Below are 13,388 nucleotides of genomic sequence, written 5' to 3'. Positions count from 1 at the left end.
TTGTCACTTGTTTGGTCAACAAAGTGACCTAAACCAGTTCCAGCCTGTGTTCGTCTAGGACTTAAAGTCTTCCACTCTGAATGCTTCCCCCTCTGTGCCACTATGAAAGGAAGTCAATCCTAGCCAGGGACCAAGGGGGACAGGGGCTAGCTCTCGGGCACAGAGGCACCAAGACTCCAGACACAGGAGACCATTCGGGCTTCTCCAGCCCTAGCTGGGCCATTCCAGCTAACACTAGGAGGAATGTCATCAAACCATACCCTAGGAAGACCTGCCTGCCCAAGGTGCAAACCCATAGGATTGTGAGCAAGAAAACACTTGTTACTTCAAGCCTTTAGGATCGGAGTGGTTTGCTGTGCTCCAGTGGGTAACACTGGATATACTGAATATGACTAATCAATGAGTAGCAAACCAGCAAGCTCACTGGAATAACTCCACTACAGCTCAATCACTGGCAAGCTATGTGACTTTGAGCAAGATGTTGACAAGCTTAAATCTTTACCACATGGCCTGTTAAATAAAAATTAAAATAATTTTCGATTGTCTAAAGCTTAAATAATATATTCTGATTAACAGTATCTGATGAGACTTAGTATTCAATATATACTGCTTGTGATTATTAAAACAAGGTCAATAAGAATATTTGTGCACAACTAAACTTAATTTACTATGTGCTCATTTGGTCTTATCCAGAAAAGTTTAACAAGCTTAATCTCTTCTGCCGTTACACAATACTCGTGTTTCTAAGAAATCTTGCGTAATCAACAACTTAAAACTAGCCTCATAGGAAAAAGACATTTAGGGTATATAAAGTTTCAGATTTACAAGAAATTTTCTGTAGGAATTTAATAAATAACAATAGCTTTTAAAAATCTAAAAATCTCTGGGCCAACCTACCACTTAATCACAACCAGGTTTTACGCCAAAAAAAAAAAAAAGAAAAAAGAAAAAAACCAACTTTGTGTTTCCTGTCTCCTTCCACATCACTTGAATTTTCCTGGTCGCATTCTTCTGGCTTTTTATAAAGTACAAAGTAGAAATATGATAGTAAATAAAACCCCCAAAGTTAAATCATCGCGTGAGTCATTAAGAGTTAAAGAACCCAAAGCCAATCGCTTAGCAATCCAATCAAAAGCCACACAAGCTTTCTTCCTACAAGCAGACAGCAAATGCTTCGTTACCAACAGTGAACTCTGTGACACGAACGATGTTTCTTAATCTGCGCTATATACAAATTAATGACACAGAAACTTACTCTGCAGGAGAAATTTCTGAACTGAATCCTAACCACAGCACTCCACAAGCTCAATGACGCACAGCTCCTCCAACAATGCAACGTTCAACGACTGGTTGCACTGAGCCATGTGAAGGGAAAACCAAGCAGGAAGAAGCAAACCCTATAGGGAGCTTACTGTTTCCCACACAGGATTGCTGCGTTATCAGGAAGCTTTCTGCTCCTCTGAGTGAGTTTTGCTGAGCCATCTGCCTCTAGGTGGACAGCTCCCACAGGAAAAGTCTTTGCTACAAAGCTGCAGAGAACAACTTCTGGTTTCCCTTACCTTCTCTTTAGAATCCTAGTTGTGATGAATGTGCAAGTATGACTGTGAGTCCCGCGCATTCAGAAGACAGACAGGGAGGCAGCTGACTCACAGTTATAACACAATCACTAAGCTAGGAAGGTTCTGGCATTTTCACAATACTGGGAGCTCCACAGGCTTCACACCAGCGCATGCCCCTGGGGGAAGCTTGCACCCAGGGTAGCATGGAAGGAATCCCTGCGGAGTCTGAAAGGACAGCTGCGAGGTTGGTGGGATGTTCAGCAGAAGCAAGCACAGGAAGCAAGGGTAGCTCTTAGCACTAATTGTGTCAAATTGCAAATAAAAACTAAAAAAAAAGTGCACTTGCCCTGAAGGGAACCTGCTCAAGTTTGACATTACTGTAAGAGCAGTTCCTACTATGCTGTGGTCAAGCTACCACTTGTGGCACTGGCATCCCACATAGGCAACTGGTTTGGGTTTGAGTCCCAGCTGCTCCACTTCCAGTAGAGTTCTACTGATGCACTTCCAGGGGCAACAGAAGACGGACCAAGTCTGTGGGTCTCTGCAACCATGTGGAAGACCTAGAAGAAACTTCAGGAGAGTGAAGCAGCAGATAAAAGATCTGTCTCCCCTGTCTGTGCAACTCTGCCTTTTAAGTAAATCAATTTTATCCTTAAAAAAAAAAGGCGGGGAGACAGTTTCTGCCATGCCTGTTACAGAGACGACCCTCTTCTTTGCACAACACCACTCAAGTTTCTCTCTCTGGTCCTTGGTGTCTTCACCCTATGCACCTGTAGAACTGATATTTTCCGCATTGATGTTCGAGAATTCAGGATCTGAGTGCCTACCCACAGCAAGTCTGTGGCTTTTGATGCTATACATCCTCTAGTTCTTAAAGTTTCTGCCTGGTTCTTCTCTCCTCTCCTCTTTTTGTAATATTTTCACACATTTGTTATAAACATGGACACTGAAAGTCCATTTAACCCTGGTTATAGTCACCACACCAACAGGAGGCCAAGAGAAGATGCAAGCATGTGAATGATGATGGAACACTGCCGAATCCTCTCCTTCTGAAGAGAAGAGGAGGCAGAGAACCAGCGCAAGTAGCAACACACACGTTTCCTGGATCTGACAGGTGAAAACCAGAATAAGCTGCAAGTTGGAAAGCAGGTTTCACAATGAGGCTAAGACTATCTGGAAAGGCCTGACGTCTCACCAACTACAGGGTTCCCTTCTACCCTCTGCAACTCTGCAAACTGAACATGCACTGAACGTGCACAGTAAACTTTTTAACTCTAAATGTCTGACACAGGCTATCTCTCTTTTTAAAAAATTGGGATAAGTATCTTACACTTCAGAATAGCTAAGCAACTTTTACATCTAAAAAAATTGAAAGATAAAGAAGCTCTTCCCTCCAGTAGTTCACTACTCCCCAAATGGATGTCATGCCATGGCAGAGCTGGACCAGGCCAAAGCCAGGAGCCTGGAAGCCACTCCAGGTCTCCCTCTTGGGTGGCAGGGCCTCAACTACTTGAGCCATCCCCTGCCAACTTCCCAGGATGTATATTATCAGGAAGCTGGCATCAGAAGCTGAGCTGGAAACAGAACCAAGGTGCTCAGACACAGGGTGAAGATGCCCCAAGCAACATGATCACTGCTTTGCCAAATGCCCACCCCTAAGCTGGTTTAACGTTACAGAGACTAACACACCGTGTGCCAATGAATCCAATTTTGCTATGAAAAGATTCATGGCAATAAATGTTCTTTTGGATTCAACAGGATTCTAAACATAAAGTAAAATACAAGTATAAACATGTTAGATTTCCTTTAGAAGCTAAAGCTACGCTTTCATCTGGTAAGAATGTGCCATTTAAACCATGACATTATCTGTGAACTGTCTGGGATGATATAAACTGAACTCCACCTCTTAGAATCTAAGGCAATGAACTGTACTCACACCGTGTCACAGACAGAGCCACAGCGTGCTGCCCTGAGCCACAGCACAGCACTTTGGTAAGCATACTAACATAAGTCATCAGCTGCTCATCAGTGATGACACATGAGAACTACAAAACAAACCAATATTATCAGAGAGAAAAAGGTGTTTTTTTTAAAAAAATATTTCTTGGGCCTGGCACAGTAGTCTAGAGGCTAAAGTTCTCACCTTGCATGTACCGAGATCCCATATGAGTGCTGGTTCATGTCCCAGCAACCCCGCTTCTCATCCAGCTCCCTGCTTGTGGCCTGGGAAAGCAGTCAAGAACAGCCGAAAGCCTTAGGACCCTGCAACCGCATGGGAAACCTGGAAGAAGCTCCTGGCTCCTGGCTCCTGGCTTTGAATCGGTGCAGCTCCGGCCACTGCAGCTGCTTGGAGAGTGAATCAGCGAACGCAAGATGTTTCTCTCTTTCTCTCCTCCTCTCTGTAAACCTGACTTTCTAATACAAATTGAAAAGTAAATCTTAAAAAAAAAAAAAGCCTATTTCCCACTTTGCTTGAAAATTCCACAAACACTGACATTCAGAGCTGCAGGATCTTCAAAAGCTCATGGAATAAATATTACAGTACATTTTGGTACAAAGAATTTTCACTATGTGGAAGATACATACTATGAAGAGACTGCAAAGATTTCAAGTAAACTTACACCAAAATAAACTCATTTTAATTCTATTTTTTCATGATTTTTTTAAGTGTCTTCATGTAGGGGCAGAGGGTGACATGCCTGGGGCTTGAGACACTTCAGCAAAAAGGACACAGGGGACAGAGTGCAAATGGAGCAAATCACGGCTGAGTCTTCATGATAAATTTACGAGAATTGATAACACTCTCCTTTTATTTCAAGCATCCGTCATGGGAGAATATGGTCACCTTTCTTCTCCCTAAAAGGAAATCTGCCATTCTGTTATGTTCAGATACAAGTGAAGGACACTTAAAAAAAAAAAAAGGCCTCAGAGACATTTACTTTCTTGCATCAGATTACAAACCCAATCCCGTTAAAAAAGTCCTTGCGGCGGGAGCAGAGATCAACATGCAGATAGGGCCATACTCTCAAGTATCAAGCTTCCATTGGGGATCGAATGCAAAACCCCAGCGAGCTGCTCTGGGAGAGGATGCTCACCTAACCAGTCTGATAACTATCCCGGTAATTCGAGAGATGCCTCAGTCTTTTATGCAGGTCATCTGGCTGCAAAACAAAAGTCCGCTTTTTTAACATACAACTAAATCATAGAGCTAACTGTCTTATTCCCTTGGGTTCTCCAAACACAGCCAAATATGGAATCACACCTGCGCATTAAAATGACGAGAGTGAAGCTATGGCGGGCCAATCTGTCCACGACGCCTTCACGGTGGCCCACAGAGACCACGGAGCAGGGTCTTGCGACTGTGAGACAATCACCTCCCACAGGATGGATGGACAGGCTGAAAGGTGAAGTCTGTAGTAAAAACTTTCAGGAACTTAAGAGACAAATATTAAGCCTGGAACATTAGAAAGATATTTTAGTAGAAAGCTTGTTCACATGTATTTGCCCCCAGTGAAGTTTGATTTCTCCCTTTTAGTGAACGAACAGGTGGCTGGAGGACCAGGGCTCTCCCCTAAGAGAGGAGCTGACCCTTCACTCTCCATCTCTCCCCTGTTCTGTGGGTACAGCACCAGCCTGCTGCAGGAGGAAAAACACGTGGCCCTTATTGCTGCCTCATAGTGCTGAGCAGTAGGTTCCTGGCTGCAGAGAGCAACAACCTCCAATCATGCGCACCTGGAGCACACGGGCACCTTTCCTTTACAATAACTGCATGAGAAACTGTCTGCAGCATTCAAGAAGCAGGTGCTGGTGGCAGCTTGTGGATGAGCCTCTGTCCTGAAGGCTCAGTAGAGAGACAGAGAGGTGGTCCAGAATGTCGCCAGTACTCTGAGTTAAGATGCTGTCTCTGCAGTAAACCAATTGCCTCTAAAAGTTCACACACATTTGTGGCATGCATTATTAAGGAACCAAGGAATTCCTGAGGAGTATGGCCTCTTCTAACACCCTGTTTAAAATCACTGCCGGAAATGACCATATCTGTCCCAGGGAAGCAGAGCTGGGCTGGAGCCCTTGGTGTCCCCTGGGGGTTGTGGTGGGGTGGCAATTCTACCAGATCTATCCCAAAGAAGGAGAGCTGGGCTGGAGCCCCTGGTGTGTGTGTGGGGGGGTGGCGGTTGGGGAGACAGCGGGCAATTCTTCCATCCACATCACAAGTCACAGGGCAAGGCCTCTTCTCAGCTCCACCTCCACATTCCAGTAATGCTTAGAATAAACAGGGGGCACGTGCCACATCCTTGCTAGCAGCCAAGGCACATCCAGCACTGGTTACAGCCATCCCTGGGTTTTCATCTCCCTTCTTAGAGCCATCAGCGGTTTCTTGTGCTGAAAGGATACAGCTGGGCTACAGGAATTCTCCAAATCTTAGCCCCCTAAATGTGTCATTCATCAGTTGTCTGCCAGAAATACCTTGGAAATGTCCCAAAGGGCCTCATTGGTTTGAAATCCTTTCAGTGAAAGATGAATTAGAATCCCATGAGCACAGGGAGTGTTTTGTGTTTGTTTTGATCTGCTTTTATTCAGATGCATTCTAAGTACCTGGAACCCCGCTTGCTGAATAGTAAGCACTCAAAGGTTGAGTAAATGGACCAGTGACCGTTGTTGGTATCACTTTAACACTAGTAAACGGCCTCATGGAGATAAGGACCCTGCTTGGCAGAAGAGCTGCTGCAGATGGCACACAGCGGTTTGCTCTGTCATCCCAAACAACAGAATGTAATCTTTGTTCTCCAGACCTTCAGCTGTGCCTCAAACACAGGCAACCCGGGTCCTGCTGAACACAGGGCCAGGTGTTAGGAAGCAGAGCAGCCTCAGGATGAAGCTGAATGAAATGCGAACCTTCTTCTGAGAAAAGAAGGTATCCAGAATAAAGAAGGACTCATTTGGCTTTTCCAATGTGCCCACTTAGAAAAGATGAAATGAGATCAGTGATCGGAAGTCAGGTAGCAGTAACAGTAGCAACTGGATATGATCTCAAAGGACCACAGTCAAAGCACAGCCTTTGGTGGACAGTTCCATTGTTCCCAATCACTTCCTATCATTTCTCCACCTAGGGAAAACAGATATAGACCCCATGCTGGCCAACACGCTCTGCCGTCCCTTCCTCCTCCAGCACCTGTTTGGATGGGAGCGAGGGTGTCTGCTCCAACCATGGTTCTTCACGTCAAAGTCACAGCTGGAGGGATGCCCACCTTGTAGATAGTATGCAATTTAGCAAGTTCACCAAGTTAGAAATGGTTTTACCAAGTCAGAATCCAACACTGGCACATGTTCAACATGCTAGTAACTGAAGCTGAGCCAGAACCAATGAAAATGATGGCAAAATGACAAAGGGGCAGTCAATCTCAGCTTTTACACCAAGCACACTTTCCAACAGCAACAAGAACTCCAGAAGCCTAGATTTTTATTCAAATGTTATTTTTTTTAGTAGTAACATACTTACTTGGTTATGGAACAAATACACACAAAACTACTGCTCCATCCAGACATAGGGCAAGCTCTGAGCAACTGACAGTTCAGGCCAGGTGACTCATCACCTAGGTGATTCAGGTCTCTCCTTTGCAATTTTTGTATCATCTCCTCTCTAATGACAAGGTATGCCAGCTCACAAAAACAAATATGCTTTAAAAGGGAAACACTGGGCCTGGCACAGAAACCTAGTGGCTAAAGTCCTCGCCTTGCATGCACCAGGATCTCAAATGGATGCCGGTTCATGTCCTGGCTTCCCCACTTCCCATCCAGCTCCCTGTTTGTGGCCTGAGAAAGCAGTAGAGGATGGCCCAAAGCCTTGGGACCCTATACCTGTGTGGGGGACTGGGAAGAAGTTCCTGGCTCCTGGCTTTGGATCGGCTCAGCTTTGGCCACTGCGGTCACTTGGGGAGTGAACCAGCAGACTGAAGATTTTTCTCTCTGTCTCTCCTTCTCTCTGTGAATTTGACTTTCCAATAAAAATAAATAAATAAATAAATAAATAAATAAATAAATAAATAAATAAAGGTAGGAGAGATCCTGTGCCCTGAGTGAGCCAGTGATGATTCACCAAACTGCTCTCCTTGTATGTCCTCAGCTACACTGGCCAAGGATTGGGGCAACCATGGGGAGAGATTCCAGAACAGAGCCAAGTGCCTGAGCTGTAGTCTTGGTTCTACCAATGAGCTCCTTCATGACCCCAGGCAAAGAGTAAAGCCTTTCTGTTGATTTATAGAATGGGTAACTTCAACTTCTAACAGCTCAGGTCTCCCATCTGCTCTCACAATTGCAAGCAGGTCAACCTGGGGAGCTGAGAAAAGCAGGAAGCAAAAGGGTACTAATTTTTACAAGGCAGTAATTTCTGGAAACACTGCACCCAGAAAGTCGTCTACCAATGAGTAATGTGGGCTGCATGCACACTCTTGTAGGGCTGTGGAGTGAGCTTGTTCTTTCAAGAGCATCTCATGAAACAAGTCCCAGTGCTCACTGAGCAGCTACTACACGCACTGAACATAATTAGCCAGATGCAGTGAGGACAAGGGCTGTCACTCAGCACTCCCTTTGTGTCTCAGCCTTTTCAAAACATTTTATCTTAACTCCCCTAATCCTCAGGTAAACATGAGGCTTAGTTTACAAAGGAGAAAGTTAAAACATGGAGATTAAGAAACCATTCAAGGTCACAAATGTAGGCAACAGAATTGGCATTGAAATTGCCACAGTATGACTCTATAATTGTCTTTCACTATGATCTCAGACTCCCGTGGGCATGCAGAGACCTGATGAAGCAGTGTCTCCTGCAGCCTTTCCCACCTTCCTCAGAGCTGGCAACAGGCTGGTGGTGCCAGAATGGAAAGAGCCATTTGCTCTACCAGTTTCCAGGAAACATGTTAACTTCCAAATTCCTTATCTCAAAGAGAAGTGGGAGTTCTAGCAAGTCCATGTCACTCTTCGCATTGGAAAATGAGCCATCCCAAGAATGAGTTTTGCCTGGGAAGACATCACTGACTGGACAAAATCCAGGATCAGGGCATGGCTGAAGATCCAGTGGGAACATCAATACCACCCAATAGGCACTGGAGGGTCCCTGAGCCAAACATCATGGCCAGTACAAATCAGACCCTGTGCTGCAAGGCCATCGCAAACAAGGACAATCTTCACTTGCCCAAGAGGCCACTTCTAGCTGTTAATCCCTCCCTGTCCTTCCCCTATCCCCCAGTCAGAGTGTAGCATAAACTAAGTGACTTGGAAGTCCATCATTTCTAACTCTAAAGGCCTGGCTCCTAAGCCAGGTCTGTGCATCCAAGTCCAGAGACTGAGTCTTACTCTTAGACTTGATTTTCTAACAGTTTTAAGCTCAGAGTAGATGCTTAGTAAAACTCATGTTGAAAAGCTAACTAACTTGGGTTCTTACTGGACGCATCCTGACTCAAAAAAACAAAACAAAACCATATTTTATTCCTTTTTCTCTAACAAGGATTCTCCTGAAATCCTTTCATTTGCCTTTACAAATGGAAAATTTGATAGAAGAAAAAGCAAATCAACCTTTTGTTCCAACCACATGGTTTAATAAAGCAGGAGAGTCAAGTTTTGGGAGAATCCTTCATAGCCTTAGGAGGATTTAACAGCATAACTGCTTTATGGGCCTGATTTGGATGCAGTAAGTGCAGAATTCAGAAAAGCCACACCTCAACTCTCATGAGTTAACTGTTGTTCAGAGTTTACCATAAGTTGGATTTTAGTGTCATGCAGGTGCATTCTGTTTAAATTCATCAACTTGTGACTGTATTCAATCAGGTAGTGCTTGTTCTTCATTGGATGCTGGTACCATGTACATTGCAGGGAACAATCTAGAGAGATTGCTATTTCCAAAATTCAGATAAAAACCCTTCCAGGAAAGAACGCAAAGCAATTTTACACATAAAATCAGTTGTTTCAGACCTCAAAAGCAGTGGTAATTCAGAAAGACCACAGTGGTTATGATAGTTGCTGGGGTTTCCTATGAAACAGTCTAAAGCTTGTACCCATTTAATTGAGTCTTAGATCTTAGGTCCATCTGTAGGCACCTCTGCGATGAAGAAAGCCCAGGCTTTAGACCAACAGACCTAGGTTTAAAGCCTTGGTTCTGGCATACACTAGCTTGGTGACCTGGAGTCTGTTACTTAGCCCGCCAGAGTTTGATTCCTTCCTACCACCCCCGAAACGATACATATGCTGCAGGCAGCTCTCAAGATTAGAGACGATGTTTGCTGAGTGCGTAATACAGTGAGCAAGTGGTCAGTCAACTGGACACTTAATATCTAAAACAACAAACCAGGCAGAAAGACACATAGGTGAAAGTAATCAAAGCCAAAGTGCAGAATGGGGTAAGGGATCCAGGACGTGGAACATTCTCAAAGGATCCCTGCTTCTCCTCCAGGCCACTTGTGTACAATGACAGAAGCCAACTATTAAACCCATCTGTCAGGGACTTGAAAATACCCCGTGCCAGGATTAAGGACACAGGTTCTGGTGTCAGTGCATCTGCAGGTTGAACGCCCATCTCAAAATGCAGACTCTGACCCAAGATGCCGAGGAGGGGTTGGAGAGTCCAACAATCGCCAGCCTAACCCAGGGGGACACCACGCAGTGGTTCTACAGACCACACCTGCAGCATCAAAAATCTACAGGGTGCTGACAGTCAGAATTTGAACTCAGAAACAGGTTATCCCTCGATGACAGGAGACAAGAGGAAAATGGAAGCAGCCAATGCCAAGTGACTTTAAGACACCAATAAGCTACAGTGGCTTCAGACCCACTGAATGAACACTGGACTCAATTTCTGTTATAAAAACTTTTCTTGGATTTACAGAAACCACAGTCACCTTGTTAAGGCAAAAGCATCTTCACCTACTCTCCAAAACCAAGTTCCCGTTTTGCTGACTATGTGCTCAGCTAAACCTCTAAGCTGCTTCAGAGACAATGAGTACAAGCCAAGACAGAGCTGCCATGCCTTTTGTCAGCTGCGTAAAACACACACCACACTGCCCTTGACTCCCTGGCAAAGATGACAGCAGGTAGAGTCATCGGGCTCCAATGGTTTCCAGAAGTCAGACTTGCCTTCTGTAACTGTCACTGATTTATGGCAAGTCCAACCTTCAGGGACTTACCAAGTGAAGAAACCCGCTCAGGCATATTTTGCAGGCTGATGAGAGAGGCTGGATCCTGCGTTGGCAGGATAACAAGTTGTGGGAAGAAACACCCGGGCCATGGAGGTGCAACCGGGCTGGAAACAGGCAGACAGCCACCAACCAGCACCCACGGGCCATTTCACCAGCTGACCTTGCTCAGTTCACTTCATGACATCCTATCACGGCACCTGTCAGGTGAAGGTGCTCCTTCCTCCTCTGCTAACTTGGATTTTGCCTCGCGCGCACCACCATGGGCCCACAGAACGCAACTGCTCCCAAGCCAACAGCATGACCGCCGACTCACCTGAGTGGTCTCGTCATTCAAAACCATGGCCTATTTAAAGGCACAAATAAGCGGATAATCCACTGACCTCTGAACATGTTTAAATAAAATGTGCTTTAATCTAAATAAAACAAAGTATCTTGACGCTGAACGCACGGTTGAATTCGTTAACTGCGGCACAGTCCATGCTAAGACCTTCTTCCTTAAAGCCTGGACTTAAAGAAACCACAGCCACTTTCTTAAGGCAAAAGCATCTTCACCTGGGAGCGGCTGCCGACTGAGAAGGCCCAGTGCTCAGTACCCTGAACACAGCGCACGACCCTCCGAGTGGTGTGGGCGCTCCAACCCAGGCCCTCTGCAGTCCTTTGCAAAACGCTAAGAGCTTGTGCCTCCACTAACTGTAGGACCAAGTCGGTCCCCACCTCCAGAGGGCTGCAAGCCTGGCAGCGGTTCCCTCTGTGGCACGCCAAGCATCTGTTCTTATCTCCGGGTCCCCGCCCCTCACACCCACCCCCTCTCGCGCATTTGCTGGTCTACCCAGGCCTTAGCTGTAACCAGGTAGACCTACGAACCACGTTTTGAAAAAGACCGCTCCCTTTATGCGTCTCCATCTTCTCGTTTTCTGTTTTCACTCAACACAACCCGAACAACCTCCCAGTCCTGCCCCTACTCTCTGGTCCAAGGGGGCATCGCTGACAGTAACACACTGCATCCCCACAGAGAGTCCGCCAAGCGCCAAACTCTTTCTTCACGCTAACGCAGCCACGCGCCTTTGCTGTACCCCCACTAATCACACTGAACCCAGTCCACTCTACTGGGCGACCCCGCAACGCCTTCCCCTCCCGGCAACCCCATGCAAGTCTTCCAGGGAGCAGGAAACCTTAGCAATTGGGCGCACACGACCCACGCGTAAACCCGGCCGCCAGCCGGTACGCCGGCGCAGAAACGCACACCAGCGCGCCCGACGGACACACGCGCTCCGGGCTCTGAGCGCCTCCCGGCCGGCCCAGTACTCCGCGGAGCCCCTGAGGCTTACCTGAAGCACGTGGCGAGCTCTCCTGAAGGCTTCAGACACGGGTACTTGGTGGTCGCGATTTTGTTCTCGGCACAAATTTCTCTGGGGAACGGTTGGAGAGGAAAAGTTAAGAACAGCACGCGCTGAGCCCGGGGTGCAAAAGCGGGTCTCCAAGCGCGGAGCGCACGCCGGTGACCGGGGACGAGGCAGGCGAGGGTCACGCAGGCTCACCCAAGCCTCGGGAGAAGGGAAAAGCGGAGGGAGCGAGGGTCCCCAGCGACCCGAGCATTGCCCGCAGCTAAGGCATACGGCGTGCCGCGCGTCACGGAGCCCCGACCCACAGGTAGGGGAGGCAGGGTGAAGGCGAGGACGCAGTTAACCGGGAGCAGGCTTCAGCGCGGCCCGGAGGAGTCCAGCACCAAGCTGAGGGGCCGGCAGAGCCAGGGCGTGCGGGTCGCCGAAGGAGCGCGCGGCGAAGGACCCGGCTGAGGCTGGCGGCGCTTACCTGTCGCCGTCCTCGGGCTCCTCCCGGTAGCTCCACGTGTGTCCCAGCGCCAGGAGTAGCAGCAGCGGACCCAGGCTCCTGCCCAGCTGTCCCCTGGCCGCTCCTCCCCGGCACGGAGGAGGCGGCGGCACCATGAGGGACGCTCCCGGCTTGTCTTCCCGACGCCCGGAGAACTCTGGCGTCCTGCGCCCCGCGCCCTGCGGCTCCGCGTCTCGGCGGCTGCCTTCCCTCTGGCCGGCAGGGGGCGCCGGAGGGCAGGGGCGCTTGCAGCACCTGCGCGGAGGCGCGGCTGCTCCGGGCGCGGTGGAGCTGTGCTGGCGGCGGTTCAGCCAGCAGTTGGGGTGCTGCGAGGGTGCCCCGGGCAGAGGCAGGCAAACGGGGGGCGCGGGGCGCCAGAGTCGGAGTGAGGATCCCGAGTCCGGGTCTCGCGGTCTTCACGCCGAAGGGACAGGCTTTCTGCACGCGGCTCGTGGCTGCGCCCTCCTCGCCTCCTCCCTCTTCCTCCTCGGGGAGAGAAGCGCAGGGTGGGGACGGCAGGCGGCGGCTTGCATCTTGCACCAGGGTCACAGGACGACGAGGAGGAGGAGCCGTTTCTTGGCCCGGGGAAGGCGAGGCGGAAAGGGGTTAATAGGCTTCCTTCTGGGTGACAGGGACTTCCAGCGGGGTGAGGACGCTCTGTGATTGCCCATCTGGGGGACGCGCGCTAGGCCCCTCATACCTCCCTGCTTTTGTTTTCGCTGGGTTGGGGGAACAAGAGGCAGGGCGCACTCAATAAACCAGGACAGGCAGATTTCACGAAATCTCTTGCGAAAGAGCTCTCTGGTCCTTTCATTGG

The 13,388-nt window shown here is 48.2% G+C and overlaps 1 protein-coding gene across 1 annotated transcript in view; it reads right to left on the bottom strand.

Annotated features, from left to right (window-relative positions):
• Positions 1 to 13,186, bottom strand: part of CCBE1 (collagen and calcium binding EGF domains 1) — a 193,249-nt gene extending 180,063 nt beyond the window's left edge. The window contains exons 1-2 of the mRNA XM_004579459.2: positions 12,554 to 13,186; positions 12,070 to 12,150 (exon numbers count right to left, since the gene is read on the bottom strand). Of these exons, the coding sequence (XP_004579516.2) occupies positions 12,070 to 12,150; positions 12,554 to 12,687 (215 nt within the window). The 5' untranslated portion in view covers positions 12,688 to 13,186. The remainder of the gene's footprint in view (positions 1 to 12,069; positions 12,151 to 12,553) is intronic.
• Between the last annotated feature and the right edge of the window lie 202 nt (positions 13,187 to 13,388).

The sequence above is a fragment of the Ochotona princeps genome, chromosome 18, assembly GCF_030435755.1.
Source record: "Ochotona princeps isolate mOchPri1 chromosome 18, mOchPri1.hap1, whole genome shotgun sequence".
Taxonomy (NCBI): domain Eukaryota; kingdom Metazoa; phylum Chordata; class Mammalia; order Lagomorpha; family Ochotonidae; genus Ochotona; species Ochotona princeps.
Note: the sequence above shows the minus strand (reverse complement) of the source record. Positions and strands in the feature narration are given on the sequence as shown.